The 18,994-nt window shown below is 40.4% G+C and overlaps 1 protein-coding gene across 1 annotated transcript in view; it reads left to right on the forward strand.

The window, feature by feature from the left end:
* The first annotated feature begins 3,095 nt into the window (after window positions 1-3,095).
* The window catches only part of tpcn2 (two pore segment channel 2), a 44,142-nt gene continuing 28,243 nt past the window's right edge, over window positions 3,096-18,994 (forward strand). The window contains exon 1 of the mRNA XM_073835783.1: window positions 3,096-3,163. Coding sequence (XP_073691884.1) covers window positions 3,096-3,163 — 68 coding nt within the window. The remainder of the gene's footprint in view (window positions 3,164-18,994) is intronic.

An 18,994-nucleotide genomic window follows, 5' to 3' on the forward strand; every position in this document is an offset into this window, starting at 1 on the left:
TACCAGGGTCACTCACATCCTAACAAACACATCTGTGCCATGATGACCAGTGAAGAGGTTCTTAAGACTCTCCGGCACAAAAAGGCAATGGAAATGGACTGCAGGGTGGAGATACAGTTGGATGTTGCTCTGGTAACCAGCAGCAGGGGAGGCTGTCTGTCTGTCACCTCTGTGTGGCCGGCTTTCACTGTCTCCATGTTGATTTGTGCTCCCCTCATTCAGCTGCATATAATCCTTGTAAAGTATTGCTCACTCAGCTCTTTCCACATAATCCTAAACAGTGGGTTTAATTTCATGAGACCAACAAGAAATGATTTCAAGCTGCGTGTAACAGCTGAGTATGATTTGATCACTCCAGAATGTCAGGGACAGCGGAAGGTCATTTTAATTGTGGTTTCAATGAAACTGCACATGTTAGTGGTACTGTGTCCCAAAATTGGCACTGAGAGGAGTTTTGGTGCCTATTTGAAACATTGAAAAGAACCTATAAACCTATTTATCATCCAGATCTTTTGAAATATAAGCTTTATGAAGCATCATAAAATAAGAGATTATTTATATTACTTTTACAATGCATTTGTGTACTTTTTTGAGCTTGAAAAGTTTGATTGCATGAACTTTTAGTGAAACAATTATGCGAGAATAAATAAAATAAAAGAAAATGATGTGAGAATCTAAAATGTATCTTCATTTATGTTATATTTTTTATACTTTGAATTAGATTTTATTTTTATATTTTATACCTTTTTATCATTTCATTTCAATTTTAGCTAAAGTTTTTGTAAATTTGTTGTGTGCTTTTATATTATTTTTTATTTTATTAAGTTTTAGTTTTTAGTTTATTTAGTTTTGGTAATTTTAGTACTGAAATTTAAACTAAACAAAATTTTAATATTGGCTTGGCAACAACCGGAAATATATATGTGTGTGTGCGTGTGTGTGTGTGTGTGTGTGTGTGTATATATATATATATATATATATTTTTTTTTTTTTTTTTTTTTTTTTCAGAAATATATATTTTTTTAAAGGTTTAGTTACAGTTTTAGTTAATGATAACTAATAAATCTGTAAATGAATTTAAGCTCTATGAAGCATCTTAAAATAAGAGGGAATTATTCATAGTTCATACACTCACAGTATAGGGACAAAACAGTATTTTTTCACATCAAACAAGTATGGTTCAGCTCAAAGTGCATTGATCAATGCTTATATTTGATTACAGTTTTTTACAATCGTTTTTGCACTAATAACTGAACCTTAATGTCATTTTTCAAAACTCTAGACACAAAACTCAAAACAGTCATTATTTGTAACACAGGCTGTCCAGTGTTCAAAACTTTGCATATTGCGTTCATATCTTTGAAGAAGCCTTACATTAGCAGAAGCATTGTTTCAAAAAACGAATTTATTATGAAATATCATAGGAACATTACTTTAGATCACTCATACACAAGTTACCCATAGTTTCAATGTGTTTTTGCTAGTACAATCATTAAATATAGTTGTACAAAATATGGGATTCAGGTTTCATTATTTTACTGTAGACTAGAGAGAATAGTACAGACACAATGGTATCATTGAAATACTGTAATGTGGAATTTACTGATGAAATAAATCACAACATAGGTTTTCCAAAGGAAAAATTTAGCTAAAAAAAAAGAAGAAAAAACAAAACAAAAACAATACAGTATACTGTAAACTGAATGGTTCCTCACTGCACTATGCATCTATGTTTCCATCAACCCGGTCTTGTGGATTTGGCCACAGGTTCTCATCTACATCACAATGGATGTTTTCATTTGCTAAACATCTTGGAAAGAATCTTCTGGCATGGCGAATCCAGGCCTGACACTGATCTGCTGTGATGTCATTGCATGCATCATCCATGGCCTGGAGAAGAGTGACTTGTTCGTGATGGTGCCTATCATAGACCTTCCACCTCCATGAGGAGAAAAACTCCTCAATTGGATTAAGGAAAGGGGAGTATGGAGGTAAATACAGGGTGAGAAATTGTGGATGGGCCTGAAACCATGCTTGCACCATTCGAGCATGATGAAACTGAACATTATCCCAAACTATTACGTAGGTCACACCATCAGCTCTACAGACCTAATTTAGCTCATCAAGGAAGGCTATGAGGAGAACTGCATTATATGACCCAACACGAGGTCTGCGTCCAACCACTCCATCTTCTGATATAGCTGCACACATGGTGATATTGGCTCCACATTGTCCAGGTACTCCGACAGTTGCCCGCTGGCCAATTAAATTCCGACCTATCCTCCTTGTCTTGGCTAGGTTAAAGCCTGCCTCATCCAAAAATAAGAATTTGTGATGGTTTTCATCAGCATCTAGCTCCATCACCCTCTAAAAAGACAAAAACAATTACCGATTACAATGATAGAATGTTTAGGGGGTTTTTTCTCCCCCAAAACCTGGCAAATTGATCATACCTGAACATACTCATTCCTCAGTTGCTTCACTCTATCTGTATTTCTTTCAAAAGGCACATGGTATAGTTGCTTTAAAGACACCTGATGTCTTTTCAGCACCCGTGCAATAGTCGACAAACTTATGGCTTCCACATTTCTGAATATGTCGTCATTGTCCAAGATGTGTTGCCAAATTTCTGTAAGGCGAATATCATTTCTGACCCGAACCATATTGACCACAGCCTGCTCTTGTTGGTCAGTCAGATTTTTGCTTCTGCCTCCCCTATGTGGCCTAGTCTCTATTCTGCAGGGAGAAAGTCACAATAAGAACAAATTTACAGAAATCACATCACAATCTGTGGTACACACTGCCATGCTTCATACACTAATTCACTGTAACAGTTTCAAGTAGCTTAAATTTTAGTGGATTCTGAAGACTTACCGGTTTTCATTGTGGAAATTTCTGATGATTGAGGCCACCAATGATTTTCTGAGGTTTGGTTGAAATATTGTAGCTGCTGCACTCATTGTCATGCCATGATTTAGGACATAGTCTACAACCATAGCTCTGATTTCATTCGACACCCTTTGCTGTTGCTGCCGGTGTCTAGGTCTGTGGTTTTGTCCTCTACCACGTTCACCTACACCTCTCAAACGAGGCCCATGGCCACCTTTCTGGTGAGGCCTAAGCCCTCCTCTATGACGAGGCCCACGGCCACCTCTCAAAAGAGGTGCTTGTCCCCTTCTATTCCTTTGACCACCATGCAATCCTAGCCTTTCACCTTCCACTTCTGGCTCCATGTCCTCACTATGTTGAGTAGGCTACTACAGTAGGATACCACTTATCTTACTTATATATGCAATACAAATATGTGAAATCAATCAGCAGTAATGAGTAGCCATTACAGTTTTTTACAATCGTTTTTGCACTAATAACTGAACCTTAATGTAATTTTTCAAAACTCTAGATACAAAACTCAAAACAGTCATTATTTGTAACACAGACTGTCCAGTGTTTAAAACTTTGCATATTGCATTCATATCTTTAAAGATGCCTTGCATTAACAGAAGCATTGTTTCAAAAAACAAATTTATTATGAAATATTATAGGAACATTACTTTAGATCACCCATACACAAGTTACCCATAGTTTCAATGTGTTTTTGCTAGTACAATCATTAAATATAGTTGTACAAAATATGTGATTCAGGTTTCATTTTTTTTTTCTGTAGACTGAGAACAGTACAGACACAGAGGTATCATTGAAATACTGTAATGTGGAATTTACTGATAAAATAAATCTCAGCATAGGTTTTCTAAAGGGAAAAAAATTTAGATTCAAAGTTTTAGCTGTTTTTTTTCAGCAGGGTACAGTATAAAGTTTACAGTATATTGTACCCTGCTGAAAAAAACTGCTAAAAACAGCCTAGGCTGGTTGGCTGGTCTTAACTGGTTTAAGCTGAAAGTAGCTGGTTTTAGCTGGTCTCCCAGTCTGGTCAGACTGGTTTTAGCTGGTGGTTTCCCAGCCTGACCAGACAGAAAAGTGGCCAATACCCCTCTAAAACCAGCCTGCTGACCAGCTATGACCAGCTAAAACCAGCAAAACAGCCTAGGCTGGTTTTGGATGTTTTTTTTTTTTTCAGCAGGGCTAATTTGTGTACCAACGTTATTGATACATTTTTTTTTTTTTTTTTTACCAGGGTAGCCATTACGTAACTCATTAAAACCACAAAAGCAATAACATAAAAATGACATCTTGCATTCAGTAATGTTGAATATGAAAATGTGTTCTGTAAAAGAGGTACATGGGGCCATAGAAACCATATCTGATAAAGAATGAAATATGACATCCATAGATACATGGTAAAAAAAAAAAAGTACTGCAGAGGTACAATTTTGTTCCTGGGCAACAAAACATATAAAGGTACCTTTAAAGGTACACAATGGGTCCTTATTGTACAATTATGTACCCAAAAAATTTTACCCTTGGTAACACCCCTGTGACAGCTACTTGTACCCTAAAAGGTATAGTTTTGTACCTTTTTTTCTGAGAGTGTAGTGTAGTCCATCTGGGTCATATTCTGTGGTAACTGGTGTCAAATGATCTATCCTGAAACATGCACTATTTTCCATAAAAGCTATGCTTCAAGGGTAATGCAACAGTTACTTTTCATTTTAAGCAGATGTATCAACTGATAGTTCAATCTTTGTAATGAAATGAATGCACACTCATCTCAGATGTAATGTGTGAGTTGCATTTTGAAATAGTAATACTTTAATGTTAAGTTGTGTCATTTTGAACAGGTGATTTAAGTTCAATGAACAAATTATCTTTGGCTTATGTGTATTGTATCCAAGCATTTGAAGAATGTGTTAAGTGGTTTGAAAAATATGCATTTTGATCATTGGTTGTGAATTATGTGTCTAGAGTTTTGAAAAAAGACATTACGGTTCTGTTATTAGTGCAAAAACGATTGTAAAAAACTGTAACTCATTAAAGCCACAAAAACAATTACGTAAAAGTGACATCTTGCATACAGTAATGTTGAATATAAAAATGTGTTCTGTAAAAGAGGTACATGGGGACATAGAAACCATATCTGATAAAGAATGAAATATGACATCCATAGATAACACTGTTAAAAAGAGGTACCACAGAGTTACATTTTTGTTCCTGGGCAACAAAACATATAAAGGTACCTTTAAAGGTACACAATGGGTCCTTACTGTACAATTATGCACCCAAAAAAGTGTACCCTTGGGAACACCCCAGTGACAGCTACTTGTACCCTAAAAGGTATAGTTTTGTACCTTTTTAGTGCAGTGTAGTCCATCTGGGTCATATTCTGTGGTAATTGGTGTCAAATGATCTATCCTGAAACTGTCATAATCTAAACATGCACTATTTTCCATAAAATATATGCTTAAAGAGTAATGCAACAGTTATTTATCATTTTAAGCAGATGTATCAATTGATAGTTCGATCTTTGTAATGAAATGAATGCACACTCAACTCAGATGTAATGTGTGAGTTGCATTTTGAAATAGTAATACTTTGATGTTAAGTTGTGTCATTTTGAACAGGTGATTTAAGTTCAATGAACAAATTATCTTTGGCTTATGTGTATTGTATCCAAGCATTTGAAAAATGTGTTAAGTGGTTTGAAAAATGTGCATTTTTGATCATTGGTTGTGAATTATGTGTCTAGAGTTTTGAAAAATGACATTACGGTTCTGTTATTAGTGCAAAAACGATTGTAAAAAACTGTAAAAGCCTAAATTAAGTCATTATCATCATATAAAGCAAGTGTGTCTTTTCAGACTTTGATGACACCATTTGATTCATATTACTTTTACAATGCCTTTGTGTACTTTTTTTGAGCTTGAAAAGTTGATGTGAGAATATAAAAAATAAAATAAAAATGATGTGAGAATCTAAAATATATTTTCATTTGTATCCTGAAGCAGTGTTATTTTAGTATCATTGCTATTATAGTTTTTTTAATATTTTGAATTAGATTTTTTAATATATTTTATACAGTTGTATTATTTCATTTTGATTTTAGTATTTAAATAAAGTTTTAAGAATTTTTTTTTTTTTTTTTTTTTTGCTTTTTCATTAAGTTTTAGTTTTTAGTTTATTTAATTTAATTTAAGTATTAATTTAATACTTGAATTGAAACAAAACAAAAAAATTAAATATTGGCTTGGCAACTTTGGCTATTAGTTTTTTGTAATATTTTGAATATGATTTTATTTTATATTTTATACATTTTTATCATTTCAATTAAATTTTTGCTAAACTTTCTGTAATTTTTGTTGTGTTTTTTGTGTTTATTAAGTTTTCGTTTTTGTCAACAAGCTGAAATAATATTATTTAAATGCATTATTATTTGTTTAAATACATTTTTAGAGAAAGTTTTTTTTAAAGGATTTGTTTCAGTTTTAGTTAATGATAATAATAACTCCGTAAATGATTATAGTATTTTCATTTTTGAATGAACTAGCCCTTTAAATCTTAGGTTCAGATGTGGGTAGATAGTGTTCCTATAAAACTAATTTATGACTGTTCTTTGTGCATGAAACCATGACTTATTATAAGTGGACTTCAGGGAAACAATAAAATGACAAAATGTAGGACATGACCTTCTTAAAGGATAGAATTACCCTTCTACCCTTCATCCATGTGGAAAAAGCATAGAGACCCAACCCAGTGGCTAAACCGACCAGCAAATCGGAGCAATTCACTTCACCTTCCTGCTCTTCATGATTGTACAGCAATACCATCTAGGACATTTGCCCTAACTGCACTGCATTTATTCTTATCTCATAATGGTTCAGTCATTGATTGATTAGGATCATTTACCAAACTTACTTGTCCTAGTATCCTAGATACAGTAAAGATAGCAAAATGTTATGCAAGAACAGCAGAAACTGGTACAAAGGGTAGGCCGAGGAAGGAAACCAAAAAAAGTAAACACTTGTAAGTTGAGAGACTCTGATACTACAGAGGAAAACCGAAACCTAAAACAACAGTATAAAGCTGTTCAAGGATATGTCCTCAATTCACATCTTGGCAGTTGCTCAAATTTCAGCACATCTATGTACTATTTAAAAAAAACAGAAGTACAGCAGTTTGTGTAGATCACCACCAATTCACCACCAATTCACCACAACGTACAGTTGAGGTCAAAAGTTTATACTTGCTGAATCATAAAGTGAAAATAAGAGGGATAATAAAAAATGCATGTTATTTTTTATTTAGTACAGACCTGAATAAGATATTTCACATACAATACATTTACATATAGTCCACAAGAGAAAATGACAGCTGAATTTATAAAAAATGACCCCGTTCTAAAGTTTACATACACTTGATTCTTAATACTGAGTTATCTGAATGATCCACAGCTGTGTTTTTTGTTTAGTGATGGTTGTTCATGAGTCCCTTGTTTGTCCTGAACAGTTAAACCGCCTGCTGTTCTTCAGAAAAATCCTTCAAGCCCAACAAATTATGTGTTTTTTCAGCATTTTTGTGTATTTGAACCCTTTCCAACAATGACTGTATGATTTTGGGATCATACAGTCATTGGGAGTTGACACTCAGGACAACTGAGGGACTATTACGAGGGACTATTATTAATATGCAACTATTACAGAAGGTTCAAACACTCACTGACAAGGAAAAACAATGCATTAATGAAGATGTGTACATTTTTCTTATTTTGCCTAAAAATCATATATATATATATATATATAAAAAATCTGGAAATCACATTGTATGATTTTTTTAACAATTTATTTGTGAATTACTGTGTCAAATAAGTATTTGATCACTTGCTTATCAGCCAGATTTCTGAAACTCAAAGACCTGTTATTTTGCTTTTAAATAGTTCAGCTACACTCTGCTCATGATTCTAAATTAGTAGCACACCTGTGCACCCCATAACCAAAGAGCTGCCAAAAGACACAAGAGACAAAATTGTAGACCTTCACAAAGCTGGAAATGGCTACGGGGCAATTGCCAAGCAGCTTGGTGAAAAAAGAACAACTGTTGGAGCAATTGTCAGAAAATGGAAGAGGCTAATGATGACTGTCAATGTCCCTCGGACTGGGGCCCCACGGAAGATCTCTCCTCGTGGGGTATCAATGATGCTAAGAATGGTAAAGAATCAGCCCAGAACTACACGGGAGGAGCTGGTCAATGCCGTGAAGAGAGCTGGGACCATCGTTTCCAAGGCTACTATCAGTAATACACTAAGACGTCATGGTTTAAAATCTTGCATCGCACGGAAGGTTCCCCTGCTTAAGTCAGCCCATGTCCAGGCCCGTCTGAAGTTTGCCAGGGACCATCTGGATGACCTAAATCCAATAGAAAATCTTTGGAAGGAGCTGAAACTCTGTGTTGCTCAGCGACAGCCCCGAAACCTGACAGATCTAGAGAAGATCTGTATGGAGGAGTGGGCCAAAATCCCTCCTGCAGTGTGTGCAAACCTGGTGAAGACCTACAGGAACCGTTTGACCTCTGTAATTGTTAACAAAGGCTTCTGTACCAAATATTAAACATTTTTGACTCAAGTGATCAAATACTTATTTGACACAGTAATTCACAAATAAATTGTTAAAAAATCATACAATGTGATTTCCGGATTTTTATTTTTAGATTGTCTCTCACAGTGGAAATGCACCCATGCTACAAATTGTAGACCCCTCCATGATTTCTAAGTAAGAGAACTTGCAAAATCACAGGGTGATCAAATACTTATTGACCTCATGTATATTGTGGCGGGAGGAACAAACGACAGACACAGTGGGTGTGGCATCAGGCCTCGGAGAGGCTTTTATTAAACATAATAAAAGAAAACAAGAGTCCAAGGGGTTAAAAGTGTCCAAAATAAACAGGGGATCTGGTGTCCTTGAGTGCTGGGGGTTCCGTGAAAGAGGGGCAGTGTTCAGTAGGGAAGGGTCCAGGCAAGGGGCGGAGTCCGGCGGCCGCACGCGCTCCCCGCTCAGGTCCGGGGCACGAGTGGTGGCGGCTTCCTCAGCGGCATCTTCCTCCTCCGACTACGCGGCACTTCTGGGGGATGAAACGGCCCGGCATCCTGGCCCGTCAGCCGTAACGGGTGCGGTCCTCATCCAGACCTGCAGGGTCCAGCAGCTCGTCCTAACGGTGGCGCAAGTTCCCTCTACGCACCCTTCCTGGACCCACGAGGACACCAGCGTGCATGCACGGGGGAGAGACCGGTCTCCTGAGGAGAGGCGCGCTCGGCATTTAAACAGCGGCGGTGCTCCTCATCACACGCGCCAGCCCGGGATGTGTTATGTGAAATATCTTATTCAGGTCAGTATTAAATAAAAAATAACATGCATTTTGCATGATCCCTCTTATTTCGGTAAAATAAATAACATTTTGCAAGGTGTATGTAAACTTTTGACCTCAACTGTATTTTTTATCATTAAATTAGTTTGTTTTCTTTTAATTTTGTTGGATAAATTGACTCCTAAAACTCACTTTTGCAGTTTTTCCCTTATATTGTTTGTTTTTTAAATACTCATGCTAGCATACAGCATGGTATACACTTAATACTATGATGTTACGTTTTCAAGTTTGAAATTGAAGTTGAAGAAAAACACCCTAAGGATGAATATGTTCATTATAAAAACGCAGCTTTTGCTTCAGAGGATGTGGATTACTTGTGAATTATTTTTATCAGCTTTTGACTCTTATTCTGACGGCACCCATTCACTGCAGAGAATACATTGGTGAGCAAATGACGTAATACTGAATTTCTCTAAATCTGTTCAGAAGAGACTAATTCATCTACATCTAGGATGTTCTAAAGGTAAACACATTTTTAGCAAATTTTCATTTACTATTAATTTAAATGTTATGATACCATAGATGCTAATAAAGAACTATTATTTTTAACTGTAAATGTTTGGGTGGTAAGTTAGCTTGCAAAAACATGACATTTGCAGTTCAGGCCTAAAAAAGTCCTCATGAACTGAATTTCCAGAACATGCACCAGCCAAGCAGCTGTCATTGATATAAATAGGAATGCTAAGTGATAGCTTTCTTCAGGTACTGTAATTATAACATTGTGGAGCATGCATGTATGCTCATCTCCTAACAATGATCATTCTGAAATAAGGGCAGATACAGTACATACTAAAAAATCAAATACAATGCACAGTATATACTACAGAAAAAGTAAACAGAGTAGTATGGTATTATGCTTATGAGCCATTCTGTGCATATATTCTTAGCGTTCACTCTTCTTCCCTCTCTGTTCTGGCATGTTTGATAAGTTCGCAGAGAGTAAAGGCTGATAAATGTGAATGGATTCCCACAATGCACTGGGCCTAGTAGAGTGAGGCGGAGAGAAGGGGGAGGGGAAGGTGCTCAGACCACATGGCTCCATTAGCCTGATGGAGTTTTTATTAAATTAGCTAAGGCAGTCTATGGATGTCTCCTCTTCCACCAGAACACGAAGCGAGAGAGAGATAGTGAGAGAGAGCAACTCACTCAATCACATTAGAGTCCTTATTTCATTTGCGAAAGCAGATGGGGAGGGTCACTCCGCCATGGCGAGAAAAGACAAGGCCTCATAAATAGGGACATATAGAGGAGATGAAAAAAAAGCACTGAAAGGGTGGAAGGGACGGGTGGCAAGGGCGGCAATTTATCGCCATGTGGCAGAGTGACAGCATGCTACAGTTTGCTGCCTGCCAAAAGGAATTTCTAAATTAGATGAATTCATTCTGAACTCCATATTGTTGTCAGCAGGTGTGAGTTGTGAGTTGTTATGTATACCACACCAGCATACTACTCGTACTCTGTTTTTAGCATTTGGTATGTATGCTGTGCACAGTATGCACATTTATGCATAAATGCATTTATGCACTGGGCATTTTGTCCCGCAATGCATTCTTCCATTCCCAATATCACAATAAATACAGCAATATAGCTGCAATTTTTTGTTTTGTTTTTTTTGACTCAACAAATGTTGGACATTATGTTAAAGGGGAAGCCCATTTTCCACAAGTTGATATGATTCTTTAGGGTCTATAACATACTTTGGTTAAAATTTCTCAATGGTAGTGAAAACACTCTTTTTACCTTGTCAAAATCAGCCCTTTTTAAAGTGAGCTATTCTGTTGCATGTTCCTTTAAATGCTAATGAGAGCTGCTCTGCAACATATACGCATATTCAATTCAATTCAAGTTTATTTGTTTAGCGCTTTTCACAATACAAATCGTTGCAAAGCAGCTGTACAAAAAAAAAAGTAGGCTACTACAATATATTTAGTAGCTTATTAGTGGTGACTACTGTATGTTAAGTCGATGTACATATGGTACAAATATTAAAAACTGTAATGGTGTAATCAAAAACAGATGATGAACACTAATAGTAATGATTATGTGTTGCAATCAAACTTGTAGAAAATTGTGTAGTGCTGTATGTTGTTTCAAGGCTGGCATCATCGGCGGTCCTCTGAGGGGTTGGCATCATCTCTTCTTCTGAATCCAGGCTGAATCTTGTGTAATTCCTAGTTACCACGGGATGGAAATCCCGTGGCAGAAACAGAGAAACAAATAGAGAAATAATTAGCGTAGCTGCTGTTCCAACCAAGCAAAAATTATGTGTTTTGCCCAAGCTGAAGAATGTTGATGTGCATTTGATCAGATGTAACTGAAGTACAACGTTATGAGATACATTATGTGAATGATTGGCTAAAGAGATGAGTCTTTAATCTAGATTTAAACATACAGAGTGTGTATGAACCCCGAACGTTATCAGGTAGGCTATTCCAGAGTTTAGGAGCCAAATGTGAAAAGGCTCTCCCTCCTTTAGTGGACTTTGCTATCCTAGGTACTACTAAAAGACGAGAGTTTTGCGACCTTAGGGAGCGTGAAGGATTGTAGCATGGTAGGAGACTAGTTAGGTATGCAGGAGCTAAACCATTAAGGGCCTTATATAGGTAAGAAGTAATATTTTGTAAGTGATACGGAACCTAATAGGTAGCCAGTGTAGAGACCGTAATATGATCATATTTTCTTGATCTGGTAAGGAGTCTAGCGGCAGCATTTTGGACTACCTGTAGCTTATTTATTGAAGAAGCAGGACAACCACCTAGTAGTGCATTACAATAGTCCAGTCTAGACGTCATGAATGCATGAACTAACTTTTCTGCATCAGAGACAGGCAACATGTTCCGTAGCTTAGCAACATTTCTAAGATGGAAGAATGCTGTTTTTGTAACATGAGAAATATGATTTTCAAAAGACAGGTTGCTGTCTAATATAACACCCAGATTTTTAACTGTAGAGGAAATAACAGTGAATCCGTCTAGTTGCAAATCGCAGTTTAAGAGATTCTGTGTACTGTTTTTTTGGTCTAATAAGTAATATCTCGGTCTTATCTGAATTTAATAGTAGAAAATTATTGGTCATCCAGTCTTTCACATTTTTAACACACTCTGTTAACTTTGCTAAGTTAGAAGTTTTATCTGGTCTTGTTGAAATATATAGTTGAGTATCATCAGCATAACAATGGAAACTAATCCCATATTTCCTAATAATATTACCAAGGGGTAACATGTAAATTGAAAATAGCAGAGGACCTAGGACAGATCCTTGTGGCACTCCATACTTTACTGGTGATAGCTGCGATGACTCCCCATTTAAATAAACAAAGTGGTAGCGATCGGACAGGTATGATCTGAACCATCTTAAAGCCTGCCCTTGAATACCTGTATAGCTCTGTAATCAATCTATGAGTATGTCATGATCTATAGTGTCAAATGCAGCACTAAGATCAAGTAAAACTAGCAATGAGACGCAGCCTTGATCTGACGCGAGTAGCAAGTCATTTGTGATTTTTACAAGTGCAGTTTCTGTGCTATGGTGGGGCCTGAAATAAAAAGAGATTATTATTTTGCAAGAAGGAGCACAATTGACCAGACACAACTTTTTCTAAAATTTTAGACATAAATGGAAGATTAGAAATGGGTCTGTAATTTACCAATTCACTATAGGGTCTAGCTGTGGTTTCTTAATAAGAGGTTTAATAACCGCTAGTTTGAATGGTTTTGGGACATGACCTAAAGATAACGATGAGTTAACAATATTAAGAAGCGGTACTTCTGCTACAGGTAACAACTCTTTTAGTAATTTAGTGGGTACAGGATCTAATAGGCATGTTGTTGGTTTAGATGCGACGATAAGTTTATTTAATTCTTCCTGTTCTATAGTTGTAAAGCACTGCAGTTTTTCTTTGGGTGTAATGAATAATGCTGAAGTATCAGTTGCTGTAGTATCTATATTTGTTATTGTATTTCTGATGTTGTCTATTTTATCAGTAAAGAAATTCATAAAGTCGTTACTATTCAACTGTGCAGGAATATTTAGGTCGGGTGGCGTTTGGTTATTTGTTAATCTAGCCACTATGCTAAATAAAAACCTTGGATTATTTTGTTTTTTTTCTATGATTTCATTTACAATACAGTTTTTTTCAGTCGCTAACAAGCGTTTGTCCAATCAGTTGTCACATTTTCAAAACTCTAAACACAATTAGCACAGCATCGGCCTTTTATGGCCATACCATTCACAAATTTCATGTCGTTTTCACCCAATATGCAGTCAGTGAACACATTTCCACAATGCTTCCATTTTCTTAACAGACAAGCTATACCTCCCAACAAAATTATGGATTGTTTTTGTAGTATTTACGAATGTTAGCACACAACATCCCACAATAGCAAATACAATATTCCAAATCTTAGATACAGTATAAAAACCTCTGCTTCTGCAATGATATCAGTTCAAAAACAATATCAATATCAAAAATATATCTCAGCTGATAATAAACAAACAACTGAATAATTGACACACAGCTGATTTATGTTGGGTAAATTGGGCCAACCACAGCTGATTCCAGTCTGGCTTAGACTCAGAGGCAGGGGTTATTTTTTTCTATTACATTTACACTTATACAGTAAAAGGAGGAATTTTAGGAGTGATGTTTTGGAAACAGGGTTGGGGTCAATTCAGGAATGAACTCCATTTCAAAGAAGGAAATGGAATTGGAATTGGAAATCAACAACAATTACAGGAAACAGAGTTGGAATTGAATTTGAATTACAGGAAGTGGAATTCAATTCAGGGAAATTCCACTGAGTTCTGTTTATTGCTGTTTCTGAGCATTTATTTGTGATTGCATTTAGAGACATACATTTGAACTTTATTTATGATGCTTTACAAATACCAAGTAATGTATGAAATAGAGTTGATCAAATGCAAGTAAATAAAAATGAGAACTGTACATTATGAATTAATTATTGAATGACAGTGGTGATACGTTTCTGGATGTACTATACATTCAATATATGATTACCACATAATATATGTCTCAACTCACAAAAAAATGAGTCATGTTCATTCATGTATTTCATTCACTTTTTATTGCATCGAATTATCATCATTTCCTGAAATTTGGCATGTGAAATGATCATACTTGACATACTAAACATACAGTACTTTCTATTTCTTTTATATGTTTGTTGTTTATGTGATTTACAATATTTAATGTACTATAAACTATTAAGCAAATCAAGTCAAATTATTTTATTTAGCAACTCAAGTGGAATTTAGTGGAATTTATTTGATTTCAATTCTGTTTCCCGACATTCCAATTCCAAATCCAATTCCATTCCAGGAAGTGAATTGGAATTTACCATTCATTCTCAATTCAATTCATGAATGGCCCCAACCCTGTTTGGAAACATGTGCCCTAACCCTGAAGATCGCAGAGATTAGATACAGTAATTTTGTGCTTTTTTTAGACCCCCCCCCCCCACACACACCCCACCCTTTTTTTATCTGGGCTTTTTGCTGTTTTTTGTTGTTGTTGTTGTTGTTGTTGTTCAGAATGCTCTTGTGTGTTTCATGGATATTTTGTTTACTGTAAGCAAAACTGTAAAACTTTTTCTGTTCTATCATACCGTGTTTCTATTGTACCTGTACTTATTTACTTTTTACTGGAATGCTTTTGAATGTGAACATTACTGTACATGTGAACAGACAGTTCCCAACCAAGAAATTTAGTGTAAAAATGGTGGATAGCATGTTTTGCATGCAAATACCTGTAAAACTGAAACATAAAAGTCTATGCAGTTTTTGTAATATCAACAATAGCTAGTATTTTGAAACCTGGTGTACTTTGATTGACTGCATGTACCTTGTGAAGTGAAAACGTCTCGGGTTACTATTGTAACCTTAGTTCCCTGAGGGAACGAGACGCCGCGTCAGGAACGCTATGGGGAACGCCATTGGCGGGCCGCACTCTGAACTGTGTATAACAACCAATGAAATGACGGGAGTGACGTCACAGGCGCGGTGACGTCATCGACCGGGAAGTATAAAACGCGTGCGTTTGAAGCCGGCGGCAGCTCTTTTAGGAATGAAGCGAGCGCCGCAGGGTGCGGGAATTATGGTCCGAGACGCGGCGTCTCGTTCCCTCAGGGAACTAAGGTTACAATAGTAACCCGAGACGTTCCCTTCCGGGAACTCGAGCCGCGTCAGGAACGCTATGGGGAACGAGACTACCAACGCCCCCATAATTTCCGAGCCCTGCGAGTGTCTGCTCAACCAGGGTGGAAAAAGAGAGAGCCCTTGTCTAGCATTCCGCGGACAAGAAGGCCCTGTAGTCCTCGGCCCTCGGGCACACGAGGAATGGTAGTCTTCCTCTGTCTGGTCGCCAGCCAGAACGAGAGGTACTCCGCGGCCCTCAGGCACACGCAGAGTCTTAGTCCTTTGTCTGGGGGTTAGCCAGAACAAGAGGGACCGAATGACCACTGTCTAGCACTCGGCGGACAGATGGTGTAGGTAGTCCTTGGTCCAGGAGGACAATGCACTCGACCTCAAGAGTGCTCCCCGGCCCGCAGGCACACGGGGAATGGGGTTCTACCTCTGTCTGGTCTCCAACCAGAGCGAGAGGTGCTCCTCGGCCCTCGGGCACACGAGGAGTCTTAGTCCTTTGTCTGGGAGTGGCCAGAACAAGAGGGACTGCAACGACCACTGTCTAGCACTCGGCGGACAGATGGTGTTAGGTAGTCCTCGGTCCGCAGACCCACGAGGACAGTGCACTCGACCCCAAGAGTGCTCCTCGGCCCGCAGGCACACGAGGAATGGAGGTCTTCCTCTGTCTGGTCGCCAGCCAGAACGAGAGGTACTCCACGGCCCTCAGGCACACGCAGAGTCTTAGTCCTTTGTCTGGGAGTTAGCCAGAACAAGAGGGACCGAATGACCACTGTCTAGCACTCGGCGGACAGATGGTGTGGGAAGTCCTCGGTCCGCAGACCCACGAGGACGGTGAGCTTGACCTCAAGGCTCCTCGGCCCTCGGGCACACGAGGAGAGGGTGATCCTTTGTCTGGGGGTTCAGCCAGAACAAGAGGGATCCAAGGCTCGGCCTGGAGCTCCGCCAGGACGCGAGGGAATAAGCCATTGTCTAGCATTACGCGGACAAGAGGGCACTGCAATCCCCGGCCCTCGGGCTCACGGGGAAGACAGTAGGTGCCTCCGCCTGGTAGCCAGCCAGTGCATGAGGCACTCCTCGGCCTTCTGTGAAGGCAGACGAGGAGTCTTAGTCCTTGGTCTGGGGAAAGCCAGAAACCAGAGGGACCGGAGTACACTCGGTCTGATAGCATCCTGCGTCAGAACACGAGGAGAATTAAGCCATTGTCTAGCATTCCGCGGACAAGAGGGCTGTGCAGTTCTCGGCCCTCAGGCACACGAGAACCGTGACCTCTGCCTGGTTCGCCAGCCAGTGCGAGAGGTACTCCTCGGCCCTCGGGCTCACGAGGAGTCTTAGTCCTTTGTCTGGGGGTAACCAGAACAAGAGGGACCGGAAGCTCGGCCTGGTAAGCATACCGGGACGCGAGAGTATGAGCCTTTGTCTAGCATTACACGGACAAGAGGCTTTTAGGTCTGCTCCTCGGCCCTCAGGCTCGCGAGGATGCAGGGACACTCCTCGGCCCTCGGGCACACGAGGAGCGTCGTGGCGAAAACGACTTCTCTTCTTTCCGCAGAAAGAATGCGCCTTGAGAAGTCTCCTCCTGGCTAGGGAGGTGGCTAACCCTCTAGGCCTAGCGCACTAGGCCGAGAGTACAGCCGAGCCTGGAGCGGCTCTGAGGTCAAGCTCATAGTACCTGACGGATGTCAGGGGCGAGGACCAATTGTCAGGGGCGAGGACCAACCCGCAGCATTGCAGATGTCCTGGAGGGGGACACCTGCTGTCAGAGCTTTTGGAGGCCGGCAGCCTCAGAAGGAGTAAGTCTTGGCTCCCCATGGAGCTGGGAGACCAGAGGACTTGGAAGTAGTAGGAATGGCATCTGTGATCCATCTACTGATAGCTCTGAACGTGCCACATGCTTTCTTTGTGGCCGTATGTGCCCAGTGCGCATACTGGACAAATATACTTCCCATTGGTCGCACTCCAAGAATGGAGGTAATAGAGGCTTGAGACCCCTCAGGGTCTCAACCTGAGTGCACCACCGAGGAAACCATACCGACGAGCCACCACGAGGGGCGTGGTAGGCCAATAAGCCGCCACGAACACCCTCAGGATGGAGTGAGCTGGTTTTGTGGGTTTGCGAGGACTCAGTACTGTACCAACGGGCAGTAACTTGGTCTAGATGGTGTTCGTGACACCATGAAGCAAACAGGTTCCACTTAAGGTTTCCTCGTGAAGGGAGCTCTGGATAGGAGCAGGGTCTCAACAACCTCAGTTGAGAGACCCGAGTCTATGAGTTGCGCCCCCCCAGGGGCCATACTCATAACTTTTCACCTCTCCATGTGGGGGTAGCAGGCCGCGCCCCCAGCTTGAGAGGGAAGGTCCAAGGCATGGTTGGACTAGCTGTGACGATGCCGGCATGCTCTTTCCAGAACTCCAGGGTGCACAGTGATCGGGAGAATGTGTACAGACGCAGCCTCAGCCACGTCTGTGCTATGGCGTCCAGTCCGGGCGGACCTGGAGGCACTAAGGAGAACCAGAGAGAACCTTGCGATATCTATCGAGTCGCCAGAGGTCCCAACTTCTGAGTCTCCATGCTTCATTACTTCCTGATGAAGCCTCGATCTCCCGACCGTGGAGGAAACGTGTGACCAGGGGCTACTTGCCCACTGAGAGGCCACCTAGAGGGGCGTGGAAGGCGTTTGTAGCCGCCACGTAACCCTCAGGGTGGAGTGAGCTAGCCCTGCGGAAAGGCGAGACTATAGGAACTCCAGAACTGTACCGACCGGGCAGTTGACTGGGTCCAGGTGGTGCTCGCGGCACCATCTCGTGAATAAGTTCCACTTAAGGCCATACAGTTTCCTCGTAGAGGGAGCTCTGGATTGGAGAAAGGTCTCAGCAACCTCGGTTGAGAGACTCGCTCCTATGAGTTGTGCCCCCTCAGGGGCCACACCCATAACCTCCACTTCTCTGGGTGGGGGTGGCATATTGCGCCCCCAGCCTGAGACAGGAGGTCCCTCCTGACGGGAATCTCCCACGGAGAGCCGTCTAGGAGAGATACCAGGTCCGAGAACCATACTCGTGCCGGCCAGTACGGGGCTACTAGTAGCAGCCGCACTTGAAACCGACGGACCCGTTCCAGAACTCCCGGGAGCAGAGCGATCAGGGGAAAGGCGTACAGACGCAGCCTCGGCCACGTCTGTGCCATGGCATCCAGCCCCAGTGGAGCTGGAGGAACTAGAGAGTACCAGAGGGGACAGTGCGATGTCTCTTGAGTCGCAAACAGGTCCACCTGTGCCTGGCCAAATGTTCTCCAGATCTGCTTCACCACCTCTGGGTGAAGCATCCATTCCCCGGGCCTCAGCCCCTGCCTGGCAGGACGTCTGCTCCCACGTCCAGAGATACTGGACTGCTCTCAGGGAGAGAAGTCTTTCCTTAAGACCATAGGAGAATCCGGTACGCCAGCTTATATAAGGGGCGTGAGCGGATACCTTTTGGAAGGAAACACTTCAGGGCGTGGAACACGGCTAGCATCTCTAGGCGATTT

The sequence above is a fragment of the Garra rufa genome, chromosome 3 (assembly GCF_049309525.1).
Source record: "Garra rufa chromosome 3, GarRuf1.0, whole genome shotgun sequence".
NCBI lineage: Eukaryota > Metazoa > Chordata > Actinopteri > Cypriniformes > Cyprinidae > Garra > Garra rufa.